The following is a 26,887-nucleotide window of genomic DNA, read 5'->3' as shown; positions in this document are numbered from 1 at the left end:
CCCTGTGGTTTCAAATTGAAGTTACAAGTAGACCCCCTGTGGTTTCAAATTGTGTCAGGTAAACCCCCCTTGTTGACAATTCGTCCACAGATTGAAGGGTTAGGTATACATTCAACTTCACTCCTAATGTTTAAAAGTTACAAGGAGACCCCCTATGGTTTCAATTTGTGTAAGGTAGACCCCCTCAGTTGACGGGTCGTCCACAGATTGAAGGGTCAGGGACGAACCGGGACAAACCGTCAACTGAGGGGTCTACCTTACACAAATTAAAACCACAGGGGTCTACTTGTAAATTTTAAACATTAGCGGTTAAGTTGAATGTGTGAAACCACAACCACAGGGGGTCTTAGATGTATTTTTCCCTAGTATAAAAGGAAAACATCTTCCTCACTGTTCCTTGGGAAAACAAGACATGAAACTCCAACATCTACCCAGAAATCCTGTAATGGCAGTTATGAAAAACGAGCTTCATTCGAGGGTGTTTTCAACCAGCATACAGGTATTCAGTCTTCTTCACCATCATTTTCCTCATCGTTCTTCACCCTCTAAAGTTTCTACCTTCCCCATTTTCTTCCTTTGGGTTTCTGATATTTAACAAATTTTAATAGTTAATGACTCTAATGGAAATGGGCGTTTCATCATATCTGAGGAATTGTATCGTGTACGTGTAGGTGGATTAGGTTTTATCTTATTACCGTTCTTTTGGAGAAATTTCAATGTCGACATTAAAGCTCCAGCACAATTAAACACAAATTGTGTTGGGAAAAATATTGATATTGCGGAATTTCAGGCCCAAATAAATTTCCCTGAATCGAAGCTGTGAAATTGAATGGGATAAAAATTTGGAAGCGAAAAATAAATTTGCAAATGACACAGGAAATTTTTACGTGGAAAACCCTTCGGGGTGAATGGAGTCCAATTCAAAACTTCCACTGTAACAAATAATGGGTTACAACATCACCCATAGGATGTATCTCTCACCGAGTGCGTAGAAAAATTGTGCCTTCAATCTATTGTTATGAGTGGCTAACACTCCCCTCACAGATTGGCTTTTAATATTTTCTCTCGGATTTCACCTGTTACACAACTCTTTGTTAGCTGTGTCTTGCTCTTTGTACTTTTTCTCTGCTGTTGTTGTTGCGTTCTTCTTTGTCCAAGAGTCCTAATTTATAGATGAGCAAAAAACCTCTCGCACATGCAAGCGCTGCAATGTTGGCGCTGAATTCAAAGATCAACGGCTGCCGTATGCACCGCCCATCCCCTTTTTTAACAAAAATATCTTGCAATCAACTAAAACCACACACACATTCACATTATCATTTATCACACACACTCATTACCACAAAAAGATGTCGGCACCCCCAAATGGGAGCGACGCACTCCAACAAATTGATATTCTATGATGTATACGAAAGGGATTTTGTGGCTCTCTACTTGGATATTTCAGTTTGTTCATGTATGTTGATGGGTTGAATTTTGGGCAGCTTTAGGTTTTGAGAACCAAAGCTCAGTTAGAAATCATTGCTAAAATAAAGTTGTGTTGGATTGGAGTAGTTGAGTTTAATTCTTGGGCAGCTTTTAGTTTTTGAGAACCAAAGCTGAATTAGACATCATTGGTAAAATAGAGACATGGGTTAGATTGGGTGGTAGTTGTGTTTTGTCTATCCTACTTAATACGAGGAACTCCACGAAGATTTTATTGATTGGTTCTAGTTGTTGCAAACGATTGTTGGTAAGAAGAATAATTGTCATTATGCTGCATTTAACTGTCAATTGCAGATTAGCTTCCACAGATAGTGAAATGCATTGCCATTGGGTTAGCTGACATTCTCTCTTGGAGGTCTTTGGTGGTGCATATTCACAGGGGACTGCACTTTATATTGTAACCAGTTATAGGGTCATCTTGTGAGATCCCACTCCTTGGGAATCATTTCATTAGTTTGTTTCAGATATATATGTCTTGCATGTGGGATGCATTTTGGTGAATTTTTAAGAGATGTCAATAGTTTGATTGATTTTCAAAAAATGGACAAACATGGTGTTCATCAAGGCCATGTCAAACCAAGCCGATGGGGCTGTCATGGCATGTAAATTCTTCCTTCATTGTGAATTAATCACTAGCATAGCATTTCTCTTATGTAACCACTTTCCAAGACAATTTAGCCACGCTAGTGATCAATATGCCATGTCAAACCAAGCTGATGGGGCTGTCATGGCATGTAAATTCTTCCTTCATTGTGAATTAATCACTATCATAGCATTGCTCTTATGTAACCATTATCCAAGACAATCTAGCCACACTAGTGATCGATAACTTGATGTGGTGCTTTACCCTCCCTGCCCTCTCACCATATAAACAAGAAAGGGCTTCTAAAGGAGGACACCAGTAACTACATAAGATAACCATATGATCTAATACATTATATATGTTGAAACTTGAAAAGGACTGGGAAGCATAGAGAAGCGATTGGCAGGAATGTGCTCAGAGGAAAAGGAAACTAAAATACCAATATTGTTTGCCACTGCAGATGTGGAGCCATAGTAGATAAAATTTGGTAGTTGGTTAAAATCAAGTGGAGGCCTACAGGCCGTTGTAGCTCCTAAAACACCTCGGCCAAAATGGAGCAGCAAGAAGAGTTGAAAAAGTTGTGCAGATAGGCCAAAAAGGTGACATCATGATATGAAAAAGATGAAAATCTAAATCTCAAAAGCAATAGCATTACATAAACCAAACCTAATGAATAACAACAGCCCCAAATTCAAACTCTACAAAAAAAAGAAAAAGAAAAAAAGAAGCACCATCGAAACAAAAAGGGGGAAACATTACCAAGATCAGTAGAACAGAACCCATATAAAAAAAATAGAAAAATAAATTTCAACAACAAATTGAAGTCAAAGAATAAGTGCACAAACCCCAACTCTAAAGTGGAAAAAGCAACACTCGTATGAGAAACACCAAAAAAACAAAAAAGAAAAATGCTCATGAAAAAACAGAAATTATAAAAAAATCAATGAAATAGAACAAAGAGAAATAGATAAATCATCAGCCAAAAAAAAAAAAAAAAAGACACAGCCAACATAGAATCAATAAAGGAACTATATGAAGTGGACAAGTGAATAGGGTGATTAGTGCAACTGCCTTTACTTTTACGAAGAGAAATCGATAAATCATCAGCAACAAAAATAACAGGCTTAGGAAAATTACCAAGAGACAGATCCTTAGATGGAGAAGAAGATGATAGAGGTGTGAGAGTTGGTGGAGCTTCTGTATTTTTAGAGTGTTGGACAACATGCAAATATGGATGCTGTTCACGTTGTGGCAAAACTTCAGAAGCCAACTTAGGAACAACCGGCAAATGAATGTTAGAAAATGAGGACTAATCAAGATGGGATCCTACTCCTGAAAAGAAGGGGGTAGACTCAAAAAAGGAAACATCAGCAAAAACAAAATGCTTATGAAGACTTGGACAGTAACACTGATAACCCTTTGAGTACATGAATATTTAAGAAATACATTTAATAGCTCATGGATCAAAATTATCATGCCCAAGAGAGATGAATACTTGACTTTGGCCAAGAATAGATGAATGTAAATGATTAATCAAGGAGCAAGGAGCAAGAGATAAGAATAGCATTACTGCAATAGGTATTTGATACATTCATATGAATTATCACGGCCTTGACTGTGCCAAGTTGTATGTTTACATTCAACTACACCATTTTTTTGTGGTGTCCATGCATATGAAGTCTGATGAATAATGCCATGTTGGTTAAAAAATGATTGAAAACCAGAAATAGTAGATAAATATTCTTTGGCATTATCTGATCTCAAGATACACATACGAGAATTAAGCTGAATTTGAATATCAGCATAAAAGATTCAAAAAATAGAGAACAATTTAGAACGATCTTTCATAAGAAATAGCAAGGTCATCCTTGAATAGTCATCTTCAAAAGTTACAAAGTATGTGAACCCCTATTAGAGGGAATCCGACATGGACCCCCGACATCTGAATGGACTAGTGCAAAAGGATTGAACTCTTGAATATCAACTCTAGGAGGAAAAGACATCCTATGATGTTTACCTGATTGGAGCGGCTAGTGCTGAAGAGATTGTGAAACTACCAATTACTCCAAAAGCTTAAGCTGTTGCAGAAGGCGTTGTTTAATCGTTTTATACTTTTAACATCCCCTCACTTGTGGCCCCTCTTTTGGGTTGGCCATTGCATGCGGATTTTTAATAGCACAGAGGTTTGAACCGAGGACCTTTGCTCTGATACCATGTGAAACTACCAATTGCTCCAAAAGTTTAAGCTGTTGGGGAAGGCGTTGTTTAATCATTTTATACTTTTAACAGAGATGACAATGAGTTTGATTCTAGAACCAAATTGGCTAAGGAAGGAGCTTAAAAGAAGGAAAAGACAATTCTGATCTTTTACTTAAACTGATATGTCTAACAAAATAGTTGGAAATGATCGGCATGTAAGATAAGTTGGTATGCGATGACTTCGAATCTAGGAAAAATTTCTCCCAATCTAGAGGGATTGGTGCCCATGAGCCATTATAGCTCCTAAAACACTTCATCCAAAAGGGAGTAGAAAAAGGAGTTGAAAAAATGGGCACAACCGCACAAGTAGGCCCAAAAGGTGACATCATTATGATGTTAAGCTGAAATGGTTAATGAGAAATCAGCTGTCATCATAGTTGTAAATACCGTTTCGTTTCGTCCGGAATGGACGAAACGAACCGGTTTCGTTCAAATTCCGGAATGAAATTGACAAAATTTCGTTTCGGACGAAATTTCGTTCCATTTCGTCCATTCCGGACAAAATTTTTTGAAATCCGGAATTTCGTCCGGAATGGACGAAATTCTCCATTCCGGCCGAAATCGTCCATAACGGCTAGTTTGACTTGCAGAATTTACGACAATGCCCCTGCAACGGCTCTTTTTGGTTTTTGACCATTTTAACCTCAAAATGTGACCGTTTATAGCTGTTGGGAAGGGTATTTTAGTCATTTTTAAATGCACAATCAATAAAAAACTCTATAAATAGCATTTTCCCTACCTTCTTTTCCTCCACCTTCACATAAGTGATTCTCCTTCTCTTCTCTACTTTCACTTACACTATCTATTCTACTAAATTTCCTACAAGTCTACCCTCTTCTTCAACTCAATCCAAGTCTATTTTGGAGCAAAGGGAAGGCATACATTCAACTTACCACTACAAGAAGTCAAGAACTATTTCCAAAGGCTTATTTCAAGTGAGTGAAGGCTAATTTTTTCTTCTTCTCTTCAACTCAAGTTCAACCCCAAGGTTCTCTTTATTTCTTTCCATTTCCTTTCTTTTATTTCTTACTTCATTTGTCCCCTTCTACTTCATTTTTTTGTAATTTGTTTCAATTTTCTTTCTTCTAATTCATTTTTCCCCTTCTTCTACTTCATTTCAGAATGAGTGGGTCGGGTTCGGGACCTTCTGCAGGAGCATCCTCTATTGGTTCGGCACCCGCTAGATCGGATGACCCGGCATGGTCTTACGGTACATTGGTTCCGGGTCAAAGAAATAAAATAACTTGCATATTCTGTGGCAAAGTCATATCGGGTGGAGGTATAACCCGCTTGAAAGAACATTTAGCGGCTGTTCCTGGTGAAGTAGCATCATGCAAAAAAGTGACTGAAGATGTAAAATATCGAATGAAGCACCTTTTAGATGCAAAGAGAAAAGAAAGGGCTAGGATGAGCATATCCAGAGCAGAGGTTGGAGGTTTTTATGGCACACCAGACGAAGAAGAAGAGCAGGATGAAGAAGACCTTGGCACACAATTGCCTCAAGTCCCTAAACGAAGAGGTAAGGAAGTTCTTGTAGAACCGAGTGGTACAAAAAGGAAGAAAAAGGGAATCACAGGAGGGATCAGGAATTTCTTTGCAGCACGAACAACCCCTGGAGCCCAGCCAAGCATTAAAAGTGCTTTGGCTACTAAAGAAACAATGGATAGAGCAGACATGGCGGTTGGCATGCTTTGCTACGATGCCAATCTCCCTTTCAATGTTGCCAATTCACCTTTTTGGCAACCTATGTTTGACGCTGTGAATGCCGTGGGTTCGGGTTATAAGGCACCTACTTATCATGCTTTAAGGGGTCCCATTTTGAAGAATACAGTGGATGAGGTAAACAACTACTTGGAGGAAATTAAGATGTCGTGGAGATACACTGGTTGTAGCATTATGGCAGATGGATGGACAGACACCAAACAACGTTCCCTAATCAACTTTTTGGTGTACTGCCCTAAAGGAGTCATATTTCTCAAATCCGTTGATGCATCTGGCATAGTGAAGAATGCCGATGAATTATACAATATCTTTGCAAAGATTGTCGGAGAGGTGAATCCGGAATATGTGGTGCAATTTGTAACTGACAGTGAGCCAAGTTACAAAGCTGCTGGGAAAAGACTAGAAGCCGCGTTTGGTACATTCTTCTGGACTCCGTGCGCAGCTCATTGCTTAGATCTCATCTTGGAGCATCTGTGCAAACCGACTGTATTTCCTCACATAGCAACCACAATTGAGAGGGCTCGAACGATTACAAAGTTCATCTACAACCATGGAAGCCTCTTGAATTTGATGAGGAAGAAGTTCACAGGAGGGAAGGAGTTGTGCCGCCCTGCTGCAACCAGATTTGCTACAAATTTCATTAGCATACAAAGTCTGGTGTTGAATCGGAAAGCACTTCAGCAGATGTTTGTGTCTGATGAGTATAGTACTAGTAGGTTTGTCCAACACCCACTGAGTGAAGGGGTAGTTAGTACTGTGTTGGATAAATCTTTTTGGGACCAATGCAAGTACATTCTAAACATCAGCGAGCCTTTAGTGAGAGTGCTGCGCTTGGTAGATCGGCAGGACAAACCGGCGATGGGTTACCTATATGAGGCTATGGATAAGGCCAAAGAGAACATCAAGGAGAGGTTGAAGAGAAAATCAGATTACAATCCCATCTGGAGGATCATCGACCAAAGATGGGATAGGCAACTCCACAGTCCCCTCCATGCAGCAGGATATTTTCTTAACCCTGCTCTCTTTTTCACTCCTACCTTCTCTAGGCACAGTGAAGTAACCAGAGGCTTGTTGGCATGCATCACTCGACTGGTACCTGATGAAGGTACACAAGACCTCATCACCAATCAGATTGAGGATTATCGAGAGGCTAAGGGTATGTTTGGAATGAAGCTTGCAATCCGCAACCGAACGAAGTTGGGACCAGGTATATTTGAGTTTTTTGTTTAATTAAGTATAATTCATTTTAACTTTCAGTTTCTCAACAAATAATGATTTACTATTTGTTACTTTACAGTTGCATGGTGGAATCAATTCGGAGGTGACGTGGAAGAATTACAGACATTTGCGATCAGAATTCTTAGTCAGACCTGCAGTGCGACTGGGTGTGAAAGGAATTGGAGCACCTTCGAACACATTCACTCTGCAAAGAGAAATAGGTTGGAGCACCAGAGATTAGATGACTTGGTGTTTGTCCATTACAATCTTAAGTTTCGAGAAAGGTATACAACGTAATATAATGTTTTCAACTCTCACCTCATTACTTTAAGCTTTTAAGTTTAACCTTTGACATTGATTAAACTTAATGTTTTCCTTTTCAGGGACTTGTTGAGGAAATCATCTACCACTAGTGACCCTTTGAGCATAGACCATCTGGATGTCATGATGGATTGGGTTGCAGAAGAAGAAGATGTCATATTCACGCTGGAAGACATTGGGTGGGAAAATCTTGAAGCACCTACTGTTGTGGTTGGGGCCGGGGACGACAACGACGACTTTCTCATGCCTCTTGAAGAAGATGTCCATACTGGTGGTCCAGGTGGTGATGACGGCGGCGGCGACGACGACGACGACGAAGAAGACATTGAGTATGATCATCCGGGTTATGATGACTGAGAGTTGTTGCTACTAGCTATTGTCTATGTTTCATTTTCATGTATCTTTTTTTTTTAATGTTTTTCTATGTATCAGACTATCAGTTGCACTTGTGCAAGACTTTATGTGTTTAAGTAATGAATATGCCTTTTGGGACACATATTTTGGACTATTTATTAGTTTTTCATCTTTTTCTATTGATTTTTTATTTTTTTGGATTTTTCTCATATTTTTTAATATATTTTTTGTGTGAACGAAAAGTTTCGACCGAAATGCACCGAAATGACCGAAATCCCACCGAAATTCCGTTTCGGTGGCCAAAACGAAATGGCGACCGAAACGGAATTTACAACTAAGGCTGTCATTGCTTCTTGCATTCAGTATTTCTATCATTGTGTATATTTCATCTCACAGGTTTTCATGCTTTCCAATTCTAAGGGCATTCTTACCTTTTCTATAAAAATATTACCCGAACTCAAGGATTTTCTTTATTCATGTATGGTGTATTGTGAATTATGAACAGGCAACAGTGTTCTTTGTTTTTGGTCATCGATAGATAGGTATGCTCATAGTGTTTCCAAATAGGATCAATATTTCCTAATTTTTGACAAATTTAAGTTGTTTTATCATGAGACCTTGTTTTTGCACCTGTACTATTCTTTTTTTGAGAGGGATTATGCCTATGGCTTCTAGGATTAAGTAAGCTACATCAGTACTTGAGCTTTCTGTGGATGAAAAAAGAAGGGCATGGTTTCCCAGCATGTATGATAATTCTCAAATTTTCTCGCTTGCCCTTCTGACAGTCTAGTGTTATCTGCTGTTAACCTGTCAAATATTTATCGAATATCTATATTATAGGGAGTTTCTTGCAATAATTCTTACCATATATGCTAATCCCTTATATCGATAATGCTATTCTCTTTCAAAAGAAAGCCTTACCAGGGTGCAAATTAAATGTGACAATCGTTTCCTTTCATCCCAGTGCATGTCAAAATTGGAGCAGGGTGATAAAAAAATATTGTCATATTTGCTTGATAGAAGATGGGTACTTGCAAGTCCAGATAGCAAAATTAACAAAGTATCGCTTGCTGAGATTCAGAGTGAGCACAAAGGAGTAAAGCCTCCAACATTTTTCTTATCGAACAATACTCAGCCATCCTTGGGTGATGTTATGACGGAGAATAGAAAAAATGACCTATACTTCTATGTTGTGAGAGATGATTTATTGCATCCGTTGATTAATGGTAATAAAGCAAGAAAACTAGATGGCTTACTTCCTCTTGTGGAAGATCATTCAGTGACAGATGTGGTGAGATATTATTCCCTCTAGATTTAAATTGAGAAAGGGAACTGGTTGTCTATGTGAAGGATTTAAATGTCGGTTTCGGTGTCGGTTTTGGCCGAAATCCTTTAAAAACTCTATAATTTCGGTTTTTTGTTTTTAAAATTTTCCACCAAAATTTCTAAAATTGCTGTTGAAATTTCATCAATGAAATTTTGTAAAAAGGGAAAATGCCGAAATTCCGAAATTTTGGTGAAATCCTGAAATTTTGCAGAAATTTCGGGTTTACATGTGAATATTTTGTCGGTCCCGACCGAAATACGAAATTTTGGCCGAAATTTAAAACCATGTTCTATGTTAAAAATGTACCCTGCTCTGTCCATTCACTTCAAGATGCAGTGATTTTTTTTATGTTAATAAACATTCTATCAGCCTCTCTACTGAGTCTTAGATGTAGTAGCTTTGTATTTTCCATTTTGATTTTCACTTAATCATCGATATAGTATCACAAAGTAATCTTCCAAGTGAACAACCAATGCAAATTATTAACATATTATTGCGACATTTTGTAGGTTACATGTGGAGGTTGTCAAAGTGCACATGCGGCCGCTGTTGGTAGGAACTTTCATGTCCAGTTAGGATTTTTGCTTGACACATATGTATTCTTTTCGGTCTTAGAAACTTTTATTATCTATAGGCCAAAGAGCTATAGCAGCTTTCTACTGAACTTTGAATTGTGCATTCCACAGCTGTTTCTTGTGCGGAAAGAGGACTAAGGTCTCATTTACTTCTACGTGGAGAGCAACCTGAAATCCCAACGGGCTACAACCTGATATCTACAATGTATGGCAGCGTGTCGTACATTGCGAGATCACTGTATGCGCAGAGGGAAGATATGCTCACTAAGCATGCTTATCTAGTGGCAGGTAAAGGTGGCTGTGTTATACGGTTTAGTGATATTCTTGAGACATCTTTGGCAGCTCGGGAATCAGAGGAAGTACTTCCGGCGCTAGATGGTTGTAGAAATGTGCTTCGAGGGGCCAATGCTGAAATTAGTTCAAGAAAAGTTGTTATTGTCAATGAAGGTGCCGGGGATGCTTTTGGATTATTAGGTGGTATCATTTGTTTATTAACTTCACGATCATATTATATATACATATATATATATATATATATATATATATATTATAATATATTATATATTTATGTGCATGCGTGCCTGCTCGCGCAATCTATCTTTCAATTCTACCATGGGTAGATATATGCAAAGTTAAATTTCATCCCAAGCTACATCGACATATTCTGAACTCTGGTCCTTTTTTAGTGCTTTGCAATGATCCCTTCAGATAATTCATGAATCCTTGTAAGTGGACTGGTGTTTCTTGTATCCTACACATACCATTGAATGTACACTTCTCTTGTTTCCATATTCCATAACCTGATATGGTTTTTAATTTCCACTGAAACCGACACGAAATGACCAAACTGTTTTCGTTTCCATCCCCACCGAAACCGAAACTGAAAGGGCCGAAATGCATAAATAAAAATTGTAACTAGATTATTTAACAATATTTTGAAGACTAAGAAGATTCCTGATGAGTGGAGGAAGAGTACATTAGTATCTATTTATAAGAATAAAGGGAATATTCGGAGTTGCACCAATTACCGGGGAATTAAGCTAATGAGTCACACCATGAAGCTTTGGGAGAGGGTAATTGAGCATAGACTAAGAAAAGAGACTAAGGTGTTAGAGAATCAGTTTGGCATAATGCCCGGACGATCGATTATGGAAGCTATATTCTTGATTAGGCTGTTAATGGAGAAATTTAGAGAAAAAAAATAACCTTCATATGGTTTTTATAGATTTAGCGATATCGTATGATAGGGTTCCCAGGAGTGTTATGTGATGGGTCCTTGAAAGGAAAAAAGTGCCTACTAAATATGTTGATATGATTTAGGATATGTACGATGGAGCAGTAAATAGTGTCAGAACTGCGGATGGCACGTCTAGTGAGTTTCCAATTGCAATAGGACTGCACCAAGGATAAGCTTTAAGCCCTTATCTTTTTTCGCTAGTTATGAATGAACTTACGGAGGGTATATAGGACGAGATGCCATGGTGTCTGTTATTTGGAGATGACATAGTATTAATTGATGAAACCAAAGTAGGAGTTAATGCTAAGTTAGAGTTATGGAGAACTACTTTGGAATCCAAAGGTTTTAGAATGAGCAGGACTAAGACAGAGTATATGGAGTGCAACTTTAGTAATGTAAGGAGGCGGGGCGAGGATGTAGTAAATATGACTGGACATGAGGCACAATATCTTTCGCTATCTTGGTTCAATTCTACATAAGGAAGGAGAGATTGAAGAGGATGTTAACCTCATAATAAGAGCATGTTGGTTGAAGTGGAAGCATGCTTTAGGAGTTCTGTGCGACAATAAAATACCTACCAAATTGAAGGGAAAGTTTTATGAGACAGCTATGAGGCCAGTCATGCTCCACGGCCACCAAGAAGCAGCATGTGCATAAGACGAGTGCAGCGGAGATGCGAATGCTTAGATGGATGTGCGGCCGCACAAGGTTGGATAGAATTAAAAATGAAGAAATCCGTAAAAAGGTGGGGGTGGTACCAATTGAGGAGAAGATGAGAGAGCACCACTTAAGATGGTTTGGGCATATCCAACGTAGACCTTTGGATGCTCCAGTGAGAAGAAGTGACTTGTGCCAAGTTGATGGAGTAAAAAGAGGTAGGGGCAGACCGAAAACAACCTGGGTAGAAACAGTGAGGAAAGACTTGAGGGCTAGGAACATAGTGGAGAACATGAACTTGGATATGAGAGAATGGAAGAAAATGATTCATGTAGACAAACCCAACTAGTGTCAGGATTAGACTTAGTCAATTTGAGCCGGGTAGATTCTTTCACCTTCTTCATGAAAATTTTCTAAAAGGATTCATTAGCCGACCCCCAACTAGTTTGGGACAAAGGCTTAGTTGAGTTGAGTTGAGTTGAGTGAGTGTGATAGTCATATACGATATTAAAAAAAAAGTGTGGCCTAGTGCATGAGGCTCCCGCTATTGCGGGGTCTGGGGAGGGCTAAATGTACGCAGCCTTACCGCTGCTTTGCAGAGAGGCTTTTCCCCCTACATGTACAATATTAGTATATATTATATAATTATATTTATACGAAGTGAATGCAAAATGTGGTGCATGCATTATTTATAAATATTTATATGAATTACGTGTGAAATTTGGCAGGCAATAAATTTTTTGACATGCGCGGCAGTGCATGCATGCCATTAGGTGTTTGTTGTTTTTAAACCATTATGGATGGCTGTGATGCTTATATGATGATTTCTAAGTGTGTATTTATGCTTATTCTACCCTTTCCTGAAGTTTCGTCTTTAAATTCTACTGTTTGCATATGTTTCCTTGATTTTACAGGATTTCCACAGAAATTTCCAACCGAAACTTTCCGTTTCCGTGGGGTCCGAAATCGAAACCGAAATTTAAAACCTTTAACCTGATGCTACTGGGAGTGACACAAGACTTGTTTGTTCAACCCACTGTGGAGATTTTTTCATGACATCAATCTGCTGTAGTCACCATGACTTATTTTCTGGTGTAATTCTGAGTTCTGACCATATCTACTATGTAAATTTCTGGTGAAATTCTGACTCCATCTACTAAGCAAAATTTTGTGGTAGAACAGGCTGTCCCTCGAAAGTCAGTTCCTCCTGCAGAGTGCCGATCTCCTTGCACTTATATCCATTTATTTGAATAAACTTGATTTTTCTCCTAATGGTTTGGTGAAACACAATATTTTCAAAATCCTGACCACCACATACATTGCAATATCATGAATTGGACTCATCATACTCTTATGTCACTGTCTCAACAATTGACGTTCAGATAATAATTCATTGTCGACAAACAGCTTGAAGTACAAGGTTCTCAGATTGTAACTTGCCACCTGAGAGCCACCAGTATTTGGTTTTTCTTTCAACTTACTGTTGAGATAAGGTTCCAATGCTCTTACTTAGTTGAAAAATGTTACTTTTTTCTTCCAGCATGCTTACACTCCTGGCATTTTCTGCATGCTTGAGGGTACCTTGTATCTTAAAAAGCTAATATCCTTTGATTTTGCGGTATTAAACGTCCTGCTGATATTACCATTTCATCAGTGTATACTTAAGTTGCTAAACCCAAGTATGATTCTCTCTTGCAGGTGTAATTCGTCTTGTGTATTTCCTGTCTCAAAATAATTTATTTGGCAAGGAGAGGCCGCTAAAAATTGTTGTAGATGCTGGTACGGGGACAACAGCTGTTGGTTTAGCGCTTGGAGCCATATGTTTAGGGTCTGTTTTAATTTGTATTAACTATCGTTTGCATTTAAACTTCAAGATATTTTGGACTATGACACTCCCTTTTATTGTGAGAATCTATGTTTTGTTGGGAACATGCAAAAGACGCTGGATAATCTATTTATGGTACCAATTCTTGGTATTGTCTGTCAGGCTGCCATGGGAAGTAAATGCGGTGATGCTGGCTGATACCATTGAAGGCTACAAAAGACAGGAGAAATGCTTGATATTTGATTTCAAGAGGCTTTGTGGTTTGGAACATCTTGACGATGCATTAAATGGAGTAGATGGTGGTATTGTGCATTGGGTAGAACGTACCCACCCAAGGAAGTGCGTGAAAAAAATCAACTTCTCTTGGTTGCAGTAATGAATTTTTCTCAAGCACAATTTTTTTTATATTAAATGCTCTTAAAATTTATCAAGCCAAAATTACCGTTGCATATCAGTGCAACACATATTTCATTCAAAACAAAATAGTGCAACACTTATTAAAGGTTGACATTAATCATGATTTCCAATCGTGCATTCTTGTGGAAGCTAAACTCGAAAACTCAATCTATGTATACTATGAAAATTCTTTGTTGGGTTCATGCAAACATTGATAATCTTGTGCTAGTAAATTGAGAACATGCTTTAGGCCAGCACTTAAATGTTTATAATCTTTTGAGTATCTTGAGACCAACACAGACCTGGTGGTATATTTAGGATGACTAGATCAGTCAAATTTTTACCAATCTTGTGGCTTCTTCTCCTGTCCTAGCTTTCTATTGGCATGAGATCTTACAGTTAAATAACTTATGAACATTGTTGAATAACGTGTATTTAGGGTAGTTTAGTCATTACTTGTAGATTAGGGGTATTGTAGTCATTGTACATTGGATGCCCTATTGGGCCTACATATACATCATTTACATGAGGAGCTCCCTAGTTGAGACTCTCCATATCTCTACTCCTTTTCTTCTTCTTCCTTTCTTCTAACCCTAACTCCACTAATAGGGACTCCACCTAATCCGAAGCAGAATGAGTGTGTGAGGATAAGACTTAGCCAAGCAAATAGACTTTAGATTCTAACATGGTATCAGAGCCAAAGGGCCGATCCTTGGGAAAGAAGGAAATAAGAAGAGTCTATCCTCACCTCATGCCATTCCATCTCTCTCGTTTCTTTTTTTTCCATCATCTTTCTGTTGAGTAAACCCTCTCCCACGCGTATCTTTCTTGTCTGTGTGTGAAGCACAAAACCCTTTTGTCTCTTGTCTCTGCCTTTTTTTACCCATCCCTTCAGTGTTTTCCTTCCGCAAGTCTCTCCTCTCTGTATTTCCAACTAAACCTCTTGCGATTACTATTGTTAGTCGCGTGTTGCTATTAACATCGGTGCGATTACTTTTCTAATCGCATGATGCGAATCATTACCCCTTACGATTAATCTTTTTCTACCCCTAAAGCTTGCGATTACTCCACTTGTGTTGTGATTATCAATCGCACTCCATCATGCGACTACTCCATTTCTCAGATCTGATTTCCTCAATCTCTATCAAATCTCTCTTTCTCTTCCGTAAAACCAACACCTCATTTCCTTTGCCATAAAATCTCAAAAACGAAAACAATAACAATCTCAGATTCTTTCCTTGTTTGTCCAAAACCCCAGATCTATAACCCCCTATTTTGTGGCCGTACTCTCTCTCTCTCTCTCTCTCTCTCTCTCTCGTTTGGGTTGCGGTATGAAGTGTTGTCTTGTTGTCCTTCATCCTCATCTTTGTTTTTCTCCCTCTATATTGGTTATGTTTCATTTCTTTTGTCTTCCTCTCCAAAGTGCCACCAAGTGTTCGGTGAAATGTCCGAAAGAGATTCGGTGCCTTGGACGTCTTCTTTTCATTTCAAGTTGAAGGCCTTCGGCTTCAACTTGAGGGCCTTCGGCTTCAACTTGAGGGGGGTGTTGTCTAATGTTGTATCTCTTTCTTTCCATTGTTTTTCTATGTCTTTTGTGTTGATGTCATCTCTTTCTTTACATTGTCTTCTATATCTTTTTTGTTAATGTCAAAGGCGTACACCAAGTGTTTGATAAAACGTCTAAGAGAGGTATGGTGCCTTGATTGTCTTTGTTTCGTTGCAAGTTGAAGGTATTCGACCTTCAACGTAAGGAGGAGTGTTATCATGTAATTCTTTGTGTCTTCTCTTTAGGGGGAGTGTTGTCTTTTTCTTAGTATTGTCTTCTTGAGGGAGAGTTGTCCTCTTAGTTGTCTTCTTGGGGGAGTGTTGGTGTAGTTCTTCGTGTTGTCTTGTCATCTCAAGGCTCATGTAGTCTCGCCTGAGGGAGAGTGTTGTTGTGTTCTTCTTATGTTCTTTGCTATGTTTGTTTTTTCTTCTCTATGTTCTTCGCATAGGTTTTACGCATTCTTTTTTTGGCTTTATGCCTTATCTTTCGTTGGTCGGCTCTTTTACAGGCGGCGGTTTCCGGACTTTCTAGGCGATGGTTACCCCATCGTTGGTTGGCTCTTTTACAGGCGGTGGTTTCCCCGTCGACCTTCTTTACAGGTGATGGTTTCCCCATCGTTGGTCGGCTTTTTTACAAGCGGCGGTTTCCTCGTTGACCTCTCTTTCTGGGTGATGGTATCATTAGTCGGCTCTCTTCAGGCGACGATGTTCATGCCGTCGACCTTTTCTCCAGACGATGGTTTCCCCATCGTTGGTTGGTTATCTTTTTTTTCCCTTTTCTTCTTATCTCCAGGCGACGGCTTCCCCATCGACCTCTCTTCAGGCGATGATGTTCATGCCGTTGACCTTGTCTCCAGACGATGGTTTCCCCATCGTTGGTTGGTTATCCTCTTCTCTTCTTATATTTAGGTGACGGCTTCCCCGTTGACCTTGTACCTGATAGTTTCCCCATCGGTGGTTATCTTATGTTGGCGTGGTGCTGCTTAGCTAGTGTTCTTGCTCGTGCTACTTCCCCGTTTCTCATGGCGTGCTTATTTTGCTCTCTGGACCGTTGCTAATTTCTGCCATGGCGCCTCCATTGCTTATTGATATGTGGATCTGTTTGTCATTCTCTCATTCAGGGGGAGGTCCTATTTGATCGCTCTCGCTGTTGTGCTACTTTAGAGGGAGATGCTCTCTTTTGATGGCCGTTGATTTCGGCGATGTTCATGGTGGCCGTTGTCTTTTTTATGCTTTTCATTATGTATTTACCACATCAGCTTGAGGAGTGTTATACCAAGCTGGATGTGTGTATGAGCTTCTTTTTGTTATTTTTAGTTGGCTGTTGTAGTCTCCTTTGTAGCAAGCTGGAGTTCCATAGGAATAACGTGTATTTAGGGTACTTTAGTCATTACTTGTAGATAGGGGTATTGTACTCATTGTACATTGGATGCCCTATTTGGGGCCTATATATACATCATTTACATGAGGAGCTCCCTAGTGGAGACTCTCCGTATCTCTATTCCTCTTCTTCCTCTCTTCTAACCCTAACTCCATTTCTAACAACCATAATGATCAAAAGCTGCCATCGAGGTACCTAGGATATCATTTCAAGTATGTCAGGGTTTAGTTCCATATCTAGACTTTCCCAGGTGGAGGCAGAAAAGAAAAGAGATGGAACAAAAATAAATAAATGAAAAGAAATAGAGAGATAAAGCTCAAGCTTCTTATGCTGAGACTTTCTCATGGAGGGAGAGCTTGCAGTGTGGAAAGTAGCTTATATGTACACTTATATACACACTTGTATTGTGCGCATGTAAGTCGGAGGGTTTGATATGTATATGCTTGTATATACATGTGTATGAGAGTATACAAGTCATTAGGTTACTTTTATGCTCTTCTCTTGTGTGCAACATGTTGATGGTGGAATCCAGGCTCGAGCCTCGAGGGAAATGCTATTGTTGAACTAGGCTACTTGAGATGACCTATGCCCAGAAAGAAAAAACTCGTCAAGAAGGCCCAAAGTTTGGACTCCAGGGGACCTTCCAGGGCTCAAGTTAGGACAGAGCACTAAACAAAACAGGATGAACAGAGCACACAGAGCACACAAAGCAGGAAGAGCTTGGAGATGGAATTAGGAGAGTGGCCGTGAGATGCGCATGCGTCCCCTTTTAAATAGACTTAGAGTCCATGGTAGTTTAGGAAACTTGCCTTTTGTGGATTCTGTGATTGGCCGACATGCCTAAGAAGTTGGTTTCCATGCTTATCCTTGCTGCCAGCAAGGTTGCCTCTTAGAGTTTGATTTCTAAGATTAGGGCTTCTTGAAGAGGTGTGAAATGACCTCCTTGCCCTTGTTTGCCGTTCTGTCCGTTCCGGCGCCACGTGTCACTCCCTTACTGGAGGTCGGATTTTTACCCCAACATATTGTCCCCAACTTCCTTGGGTTGCTTTGGGCCGAGGAAGTAGTCTTTTTAGCCGCTGGGTTAACATTCCTCACCTCGACTCATCGACCTCGATCTGCTTTTGCCTTTACGATGGGTTGGATAGGATGCATTTGAGGTCAGCCTCTCGGGTTCGTTCATGGGGTTGTCCATTCGGTTCGATCTGAAATCGCTCACCTCGGCCGGATTTGGTCGGACCGTGGTGTTTAGGTCGATCAACTGGGCGCAGCTTCGGGCCGATCTATCCTGAAGTGAGTGCTTTCCTTGGTTTGGCTGTTTGGACTGGTTGGACCTTTTGCAGGGAGCTCTGATTGGAGGGATCATATGATTTCCTTTTGGCTAGCAGTTATGCTCGGCCGGGCGCGATCTCAGACATTGATTGAAGAAGCTGACGCCTTCACGTTCCATCCGAATTGTATGCTCGGGTTGCCCGTTGTCGGTTCTGAACTGACTTGAATGTTTTCCATGGCTGCTCTCGATCCAATCTGCTTGTGTGGACTCCTTGCTGCTTGCGGTGGGAAATCGCGACGGGAGAGGTACGTTTTTTCACAGGGATGACAGCACGCTGCTTCGTATTTCGGGAATGCTCTTAGGATCACGCCATGTGTTATCCAACGACTTGGGGAGGCGAAGCTTCGCGGTCTGACCCGTCCGTTGAAGCGGCGCACGTCTACATATGGTGGAGGATCCACAGTTCTCTCTTCATTCCAAGAGTTCAAGCGCGGTTGAGGGGTCGTATTCCTCTTTTGAAGTATTCTTTCAGGTCAGAGCTATACCCTTCTTACCCAATCCATTCAGGCTGCTCTTTGTTAGTCTTCTTTCACTCTTTTCACTTTCTTTTTCTTGATGTCGGGTATGTTTAGGATGAGTTTAGATATGGGCAAATTGCGACTGGGCTTTCGATGTCAACTCTAATGATCAGAGTCCCTCTCTCGAAATGCTTTCATCGGGGGCTAGCGACTCGGGCTGCTGACCCTTGCCTCTAGAGGCTTCCCTGCAGGGGGCGAATTAGTGGCCCTCATGCAATCTTTTGAATATGCACCCTAGGTCTCGTCCAGTGCCCCGGCATGGGACTTTGGGCGGGGGGCAGTCCTCCAGTAAACCCTGCATCGATCCGGCAGATCGGACCTCACGGCGAGCCCTGCTACTTGAGAGAGGGCGATCTAGCCAGAATTCACATAGAGTGCTATATCCCGGAGTCGATTTCTCTGCGGTTGCCTCTGCTCGAGGAGTGGGCTACCGATGGCAAGCCAAGTGATGTGGCTCATTGTAAAGATTCTGACTAGGTTGCCGAGGTGGCGAGGTCCTTTTTTTTTGAAAGATGACAAAGTATATCGATAGATCATACGAGAATTACATAGAAGAGGGACCAGGAGTCCCTCATGAAATTACAACGTACAAGGACCTAGGAGATAACTCCCGGTCCCTAACAGAAAGATCCAATTCATTTCCCCCATTACTGTCCACTCTAAATCCCCATACACAACAGAAGGAAGGTGTAATTTCTGCTATCTACTCAGAAAATCTTCACAGAGAAACCTTGTTGAAACCACCAAAATCTTTGCTATCTTCAACGAAGATCTTGAAAGCCCTTCCTTGAACCCTTACTTCGATACTTCCAGGTGTGCAATATTCCCCAAAATTCTATTAAAAAGCCTGCAAAGTGTGACCCAAAATCTTCCATACTTCGCATCCATAACACTTGAGAGTCCCCTTCATCAGAGACTTTCCCCTCCTTACTTTCTCAAAACATCCAAGAGGTCCATTCACGGATGGAAAAATAGATACTTGTTTCGTCGATGGGTGACACCGGTTGAGTTTTATTTGGGTTTGAGTCTGATTGGTTTATGATTTTATGTTTGAACTTTAGTTTTATTCCATCTCTATCCTAGTTGCTGCTGGTTTTATATCATTTCTCATTTCTATGTTTTACAAAAAAAAAAAAAAAAATACTTAGCGCTTTTTACACACGAGTTCTATTTAGCTTTAGTCTTAGGCAGCGATCCGGGTTTCGGATCCCTCCAATAATCCGGGTCTTTACAAGTCATACACACAGTCTGTAATCATGATTTTGTCATTTATTTTTTGTTCTGTTCTTGGGTTTTATGTAGTCTTTGTTTTCATTCTGCGTGGATATCACAACACCCACTTGGATTGTAATTTTGAAAGCATTTTTTGTATAATTTGTTATTTATAATTATAATTGTCTTGATTTTGCCTCGGAGAAATTCATATTTTTACACGTAATGCTTTGATGGGGTGAGGCCCACTATCTCCACCAACCTCATGCATAGGATGGGCCCACCATTATTTTATGCCTCATGTTTTGATGGGGTGGGGCCTACTATTTTGCTCCCATGCATAGCATGGGCCAAGAATGCTAGTATATGTATGTATGTATGTATGTATGTAGCTCCAAACAAACTTAAGATGGAACACACCAATCTGCAGCTCTTTCTATCTAGCTAGACTCTTCTTCTGCCATCCTCTTCAATAAACTCCTTTAACTGTCCATGTAAATATTGCTCCATCAATCCCATAACTTCTCTAATCACCGATCCATGTATGATCTTAACTTAATTTTTGTAGTCTCTTATGTAAGAAACACCTAAAGTGCAATGATTGTTACTTATTTATGATTTTGTTTGCTTGAATAGGTGCCGATGCCTTGTTCTTTTCATTTGGTCTTTCACATTATCTCTGATTAATGAATTGCCATGTCCTTAATTATCTCTGATTAATGAATTGCCCAGTTCTTTTCTTATTTTAGTAGGTAAGTGTGAAGTTTGTATCTATGATCATAGTATTTTTCTGTCACCCATTTCTGGATTGTGTTGTCCCATACTATTTTTGACATGAACTGCTCTTGATCTTGAAAGAGTATGTTTCCAGATTTGGTAATGTTTTGAAAGGGGAAGTAGAGATGTGCCAGCAAATTGCCCAGCAGACTGGTATTCTAGTGGATCCTGTCTACACCTTGGCTGCTTGGGAGCACGCAGCACTCCTTTGCCAACAAGAAGCTGAAGGTGATGCCGAAGTGGTGATGCTTCATACTGGGGGAACACTCGGTATGTTCGGATTGGCACAAAGGTACACTTCTTACTTCAGTTCTATGCAGAGAGGTTATAGCCATTCTGAGTAGAAGGATTATTTATATCCTGTTGTAACAGTTTTCATTATGGTTCTACCCATCGAAACATTTCTATTGCCATTTTGGTGTAAAGTTTTGTCAATTGTGGACTCAATGACACCCATTTGTTGGGATTGAGAGTGTTAGCCTTGTGGCATTCTGTAGCCATAGGTTTCTGGTTCAATTTACCTGCCTTTTGTACAAAAGATGAAAAGTAAAAAACAAAAAAAAATGAAAGTCACTTGCAGTACATGTGGTGGTATGCCATAGTCTCCCTATAGGTACCTCTTTAAGGACCAGACTCTCTTTGTCTCACTGTGATTTAGGTTCATTAGAGTTGCTCTCCAAAATGGGTTACTTTAGTCTGCTCGTGTAAGGTTTGGACCAAGGGTTGGTTCTTTTCATAACAGAACATGGTATTTGTCTGCTTTGCTTTGTAACTTCAAGCAAATCAAAGGATTGAGCTTGGATTGGGTACTTCGGTTTGCTAGATAGGAATTCTATTAGTTGTCGAAAGAGTTGCAAACATAAGCCATGCCATGTTCAGTTGTAAGTCAAGAAAGTGATGCAGACGACAGGCCTACATGTGTTATTGTTCAATGAAATTTAGCCATCATGTATTGGTGGTGCTATGGTGTATACATCATTGCTGACCTACCGATTTGATGTACATACATAACTCATGGATCCTTGTAAATATTATCTGACAACTAGCACATGTCATTTACACTTCCCTAAATGTATGCACTTTAGCCCTGAATGCGTAATTGAATAAATAAAGTGAAACTGATTCATCTTGCTTATGTGTTTGTTAATTGGATTGATTGTGTGGTATATGATTGTGACCAAACTGCTATTTGTTTCACCAAATATGATGTTCCACTGATTATATAAGTTTATATTATTTATTTTAGAAGACCACGATCTTGTTAGTGTAACGGGAGTTGGAGGGGTCTCCAATAATAATGCTTCATAAATTTATAATCTCTTATATCTTATTGTTCAAACATTGTTCCTATATCATAATTTACTCTTATTTCTAATACTTTATACGAGGGTCCAGTGATATAAGATATAACATATTACATTCTTAAGAAACGTTGTTCAAATTACACAGGTGGGCATTAATGCAGTTCAAAGTACATACTTCAAAGTACATATTGTAAGTATATTGGAAACTCTTCAGCCATAACATTCCTCTAATTTTGAACCGGTATGGAATTGATTCAATATGGAATCCGGAATAGTCATTGGCTCAATCGGTACACAGCAGTCCATACTTTTTTATATATAAATTATATATATAAATAGATATTTATATCTATATTTTGATTTTGATATATATTTTGATATCTATATTATATATATTTTGATATATATATGGATGGATAGGTATTCATCTAGAGAAGGCCCCACAAGCAAAGACAAAGATCCAATCTTACCCCATATTCGATCGTATGAATGAAACACATTTCTAAAAAAGACGAATAAACGAATTACTTAACACTTCTTTACATCTACATCTTCAACAGATTGTTCAGGACAATCAATCATGAAGGATCCAACCCCTTCTCGAACAACTAAATCAAAGAAAGGTCTTTAATTAGATTCTCAATACCGGAACAAAATAAGTCATTAGCCAAATAAGCTATTCAAATGACTTGGAAAAGTCTTAAATGAATCGATTATAGACTAGGTTCATCAATCTCACGCTTCTTCAAGTATCTAAGGATTGATAAAGGAATCATGAAAAATGGTTTCAAGAATTTCCTACTTGGACATCATTATCATTAATGGAAATAAGTTTTCCTGTAATGACTAAATTTGATCATCATAAGACATAAGAGAAATCCATGTTCCTTTTCCAATTGAATCATTAATGATTTAAAGCAGGTAGATGGATCGAGAAACAAATTCAATTTATTTGTTTTCATGGGAACGGGATGGATGGAAAAAAGCTCTCATGTAAGATAAGATTAAGGTTGTTATTCTTCCATTATGATCTTTCCGTATCCACCAGATACACAGAACAATTGTCAATGGGAATTAGAAGAGTTAACGTTCAACTATTTCGGATTGATCGGAATCAACACAAATAGATGTAGCGAAGAAATGGAATTGGAGTTCAATATATATGTACATATATCTAATTTACATGTACATATAAATAGATACATACAGTAAGATTGATCTATATCAAGCCCATATCTTTATACAATGTAACTTTATACAATACAATAATAATAATAGAGAGTGTGGTAGAAAGAACTATATGAATCTTTCTACCATATTATCTATTATACTACTGATTCCAATCTACTCATTTCATTTAAAACTTGGAATTTTAATCTCTTTCATTTATTGAATCATTGATAAGAACTAATCAATCAAGTTTCATTCAAATTAATCATTTTGACTGACTGTTTTTACGTAGATGATAAGTAAAAAAACAGTAGGAACTAGAATGAACAGCGCAATAGCAATAAATGCGAGAATATTGACTTCCATAATCTTTTTTTTTTTTTGTTTTGCTTTGCAATAACTCGGGATCTAATCCTGTAGAGATGATAAGTCTTTCTCTTGTAAATTTAATGGGATAGATTACATCCTGATGATACTGAATCGGATCAATATCATGAATAACAATATCTGATCTATCAAATCGATTCATCGTCGAGAATTGAATTGAATAGTATAACATAGAAATAGCTTTTATGAATTTGTTATGGTGGTTGCATCAGCCATGAACTATGGCCTTGAAGTGACAGCGACACCAATGGCAGATGCAGCCAAGGAGACCCTCGCCTAGCAGTGGTAGTAGGTTGCCGGGTTTTCTTCTTCCCGGTCAGCCATGTATAAAATCCGGTGCACCAAAAACGCTTGAACAGGGCTAGGACAAAGAGTTCGACGGATGAACTGCCACACGGCTGGAGGTAAGGTGAGGGGGTGATGGACAACACATGTAGGGAGATCGAATCCGTTACTATTGTTGGCCATCACAAGTCCGGCCTATTGTGTTTGATCCCATCCTCAACAGATGTTTAATATTTTTGGCCATCACAAGTCCGGCCTATTGCCCTTGATCCCACCCTCAACAGATGATTCTAGAGCTTTAGAGCATGATGAAAAAGAAGTCCTGAAAAAACTTTTTAGCCGTTGATTTTTTGGACATCTCAATCTTGTGGCTGAGATCGCCAATCAGACGGACCCATTTGGTCGTTTTGTGATGGCCCATCACATCAACGGTTCTGCTCACAAAGCCACGTGGACAGTAGATCATGGTAGTTTTCCTTCATTAAGACCACTCATATGCCTCTATGAATGAAGAATGTTTCTAGATTTGAAGGGATACAAACAAACAAGGACCATGACAGCAAACTCAAAGATTAGTGAGTTATTTTCAATGCCTGAAAATGGTCAATAGACTTCAAACTGCCGGGTAACTTCAGTGGCTCTATTGACGAGAAAATATGAGGCGCACAGTGCTAAAAGGGAGAAAAGAAAAAAATGAATGTACTTACATAGTGGTCACATCAACTTTTTCTTGCTGACATCAGCAAAATCTTGTCTTGAAAATGGTGGTCTGTCTTTCTCTCTCTACCCTCTCTCTCCACTCATCATAATATCTTTCAAAAAAACCCGGCAACCAAACAGAGCAGGGTTTAGCAACCTCCAACTGAGAAGTAGGGTGTAGGTAAAAGCTTTTAAGGCTCAACAATCTCCAGCTTTTTAGTAGTATGGCTGTTACGAACCTAGATCAAATCGCAACGGATTTGATCTATTGGAGGGAAGATCGGCCTCTTGACCCACTTCGATGTAAGGGTCGTCCTCCTTTGTGCGCAAGACATAGTTTCTCGAAATAATTTTTTTCACTAATTTGAAAATTTTCACGTAAATGTTATTTATAGAAAATCTCTACTATAGGCTCTATAGCTAACCCTTATCCCTAAGAATCCTAGCCATAACAAACAATTAAGAAAGCAAATCCTAAAAGCAACAAATCTAAACAACGTTATTCCATCCACGTGGGCACATAACATTCCTCCCCCCTTGAAATCAACATTGTTCCCAAGTTTGGATTATTGGAGAAAGAATTTATTCCACCCGGGTCCGAAATCGTATTGGGCATGACTATGAGCAACACATCTGACATTGGAGTTCCACCTTAAAAAACGACGACCGTGAACCTTTGAACTCCACCTTCAAAATATCTTGTGATCAAACTGAAAAGAAATATGATTTTTTTTATCACGGGGCATCCGTAGCGATGGAATGATCAAATGGGCCGACAAAATCAAGATGAGCCTTGGCATGGCGCTCCACCAAATCATCTTCGCTGGCATCAATTTGCGCATTTTTCAGATTTAGTTCTTCTCGCATTTTCTTTATCAGAATGCTGATTTTGTTCAGGCCTTCCGAAAATCGTCGTTGTTCTTCCATAAATCTGGGAAAAACTTGCAAAAATCCCCACGCATGGAATCCAAAATCTCGTGGTATGTAGCCATGGCGCAAGATCGACTGCTTTGATACCACTTGTTACGAACCTAGATCGGAGCGCAACGGATTTGATCTTCTCGGAGGAAAGATCGGCCTCTTGACCCACTTCGAGGAAAGGGTCATCCTCCTTTGTGCGCAAGACACAATTTCTCGAAATAATTTTTCTTCACTAATTTGAAAAATGCCACGTACATGTTATTGATAGAAAATCTCTACTATAGCTAACACTTATCCCTAAGAATCCTAGCCATAACAAACAACTAAGAAAGTAAATCCTAAAACCAACAAATCTAAACAACTTTATTCCATCCACATGGGCACGTAACAATGACAGAGAGCGAAGTCTCTAGATGTCATCCTCAAATCTATACAGAGTAGTATGGTGGAGAAAGAAGTGTTTAGATGTCATTCTCAGATCCCATAGTTTCGTATTGTCATGTAAAAGTCTCAAGGACCGGACCTTTGTAATTACCTAAGGTCATGTTTGGCAACCATGATTTTTTTTTTTCATGGAATATTAACTTACCAAGTGATGAGAGAGCGGTAGGAAGAGTGGGAGAGGGAGAGAATTGGGAGGGCATGAGTGAGGAGAGGGGGCTAAGTGGCCGAAAAGTGAGGGTAGAGGTGGGGTGAAGCAAATGCCAGAGAGGGTTTTTCTCTTGATGTTCATGTGAGACGAGAGAACAGGAGAAAAAAAGGAGAAAAAAAGGAAGGAAAAGTGTGTTTTTCTTCTTTGTATTCCCTTGAGTTGTCTTGTGTATGGTTTCTCTAAGAGGATAAGGAATGCATTGTGGTTTATGGATTTTGGCTCAATCCTTTTATAATCCTTGTATTTTGGTTTCTCACGATGGATGATCTTGTTCTCGTTCGTAGATTTAGGCATTGTGACCGAATCATGTAAACTCTCAGTTTGGGCATCTTGTGGTTTGCTTTCTTTCTATTATTTTGTTTCTTTGTACACGATCGGAACATATTTTATCTAGTGGTATCAAAGTAGTGGTTGAAACCATTGTTGGTTAGGCCATGGTTGGAGCGAACGTGGGTATCGTGGTTGGATCGCGATTAGAGTGTTCATTTGAGGTAGATTCTTTGAGGTGGAAGTATGCGTCGAGGTATTTATTACCTGAACATTCTATACATTTTATAATATGAATCTAGGATTGATTGGAATGATCGGTGTGTAGGAATAGGGTTCTCTACTCGTCTTTCAAGAGTTTTCTACTTTGTGTGGAATGACGCTAATTGACTTGACTTCCCTCTCTTTTGGTTTCGTTCCGGATCAATAACTAGGACAGCGCAATTCTTCTCAAACCGATAGAGCTATCTCGATTGGGTG

General features: G+C 39.4%; 2 protein-coding genes across 8 annotated transcripts; both read left to right on the top strand.

Annotated features, from left to right (window-relative positions):
- Nucleotides 1–346: 346 nt before the first annotated feature.
- LOC143860991 (Pyridoxal-5'-phosphate-dependent enzyme family protein) lies at nucleotides 347–21,531 on the top strand. 7 transcript variants are annotated; one of them, XM_077371866.1, is made up of 7 exons: nucleotides 347–499; nucleotides 8,907–9,233; nucleotides 9,779–9,821; nucleotides 9,956–10,132; nucleotides 13,437–13,566; nucleotides 13,726–13,902; nucleotides 20,817–21,531. In XM_077371866.1, the coding sequence occupies exons 1-7, from the start codon at nucleotides 413–415 to the stop codon at nucleotides 21,064–21,066; spliced, it is 1,191 nt and encodes a 396-aa protein (XP_077227981.1). In that variant the 5' UTR covers nucleotides 347–412; the 3' UTR covers nucleotides 21,067–21,531. The 7 variants fall into 7 exon arrangements, with proteins under 7 accessions (XP_077227981.1, XP_077227980.1, XP_077227982.1 ...); XM_077371865.1 differs by having other exon boundaries at nucleotides 9,956–10,291; XM_077371867.1 differs by having other exon boundaries at nucleotides 9,956–10,318; nucleotides 20,804–20,959.
- Nucleotides 6,194–8,082, top strand: LOC143860204 (uncharacterized). The gene is made up of 3 exons (XM_077370768.1): nucleotides 6,194–7,256; nucleotides 7,347–7,551; nucleotides 7,651–8,082. Exons 1-3 carry the CDS (start codon nucleotides 6,194–6,196, stop codon nucleotides 7,943–7,945), a joined length of 1,563 nt encoding a protein of 520 aa, XP_077226883.1. The 3' UTR covers nucleotides 7,946–8,082.
- Nucleotides 21,532–26,887: the final 5,356 nt, after the last annotated feature.

Source organism: Tasmannia lanceolata, unplaced genomic scaffold (genome assembly GCF_043159265.1).
Source record: "Tasmannia lanceolata isolate RefF3 unplaced genomic scaffold, GAP_Taslan_0.1 ptg000037l, whole genome shotgun sequence".
Classification (NCBI taxonomy): domain Eukaryota; kingdom Viridiplantae; phylum Streptophyta; class Magnoliopsida; order Canellales; family Winteraceae; genus Tasmannia; species Tasmannia lanceolata.
This window is presented reverse-complemented; position numbering and strand designations above follow the sequence as displayed.

What these genes read in the sequence shown, in the direction of transcription:
- LOC143860991 (XM_077371864.1), top strand. Translation starts at nt 413, where the DNA reads ATGAAACTCCAACATCTACCCAGAAATCCTGTAATGGCAGTTATGAAA. An exon ending in CTTGGAGCCATATGTTTAGG is followed by an intron (nt 13,567 to 13,725) that starts GTCTGTTTTAAT and finishes ATTGTCTGTCAG; the next exon opens with GCTGCCATGGGAAGTAAATG. An exon ending in GAACGTACCCACCCAAGGAA is followed by an intron (nt 13,903 to 20,816) that starts GTGCGTGAAAAA and finishes GTATGTTTCCAG; the next exon opens with ATTTGGTAATGTTTTGAAAG.
- LOC143860204 (XM_077370768.1), top strand. Translation starts at nt 6,194, where the DNA reads ATGTCGTGGAGATACACTGGTTGTAGCATTATGGCAGATGGATGGACA. An exon ending in CCGAACGAAGTTGGGACCAG is followed by an intron (nt 7,257 to 7,346) that starts GTATATTTGAGT and finishes GTTACTTTACAG; the next exon opens with TTGCATGGTGGAATCAATTC. An exon ending in AATCTTAAGTTTCGAGAAAG is followed by an intron (nt 7,552 to 7,650) that starts GTATACAACGTA and finishes TTTCCTTTTCAG; the next exon opens with GGACTTGTTGAGGAAATCAT.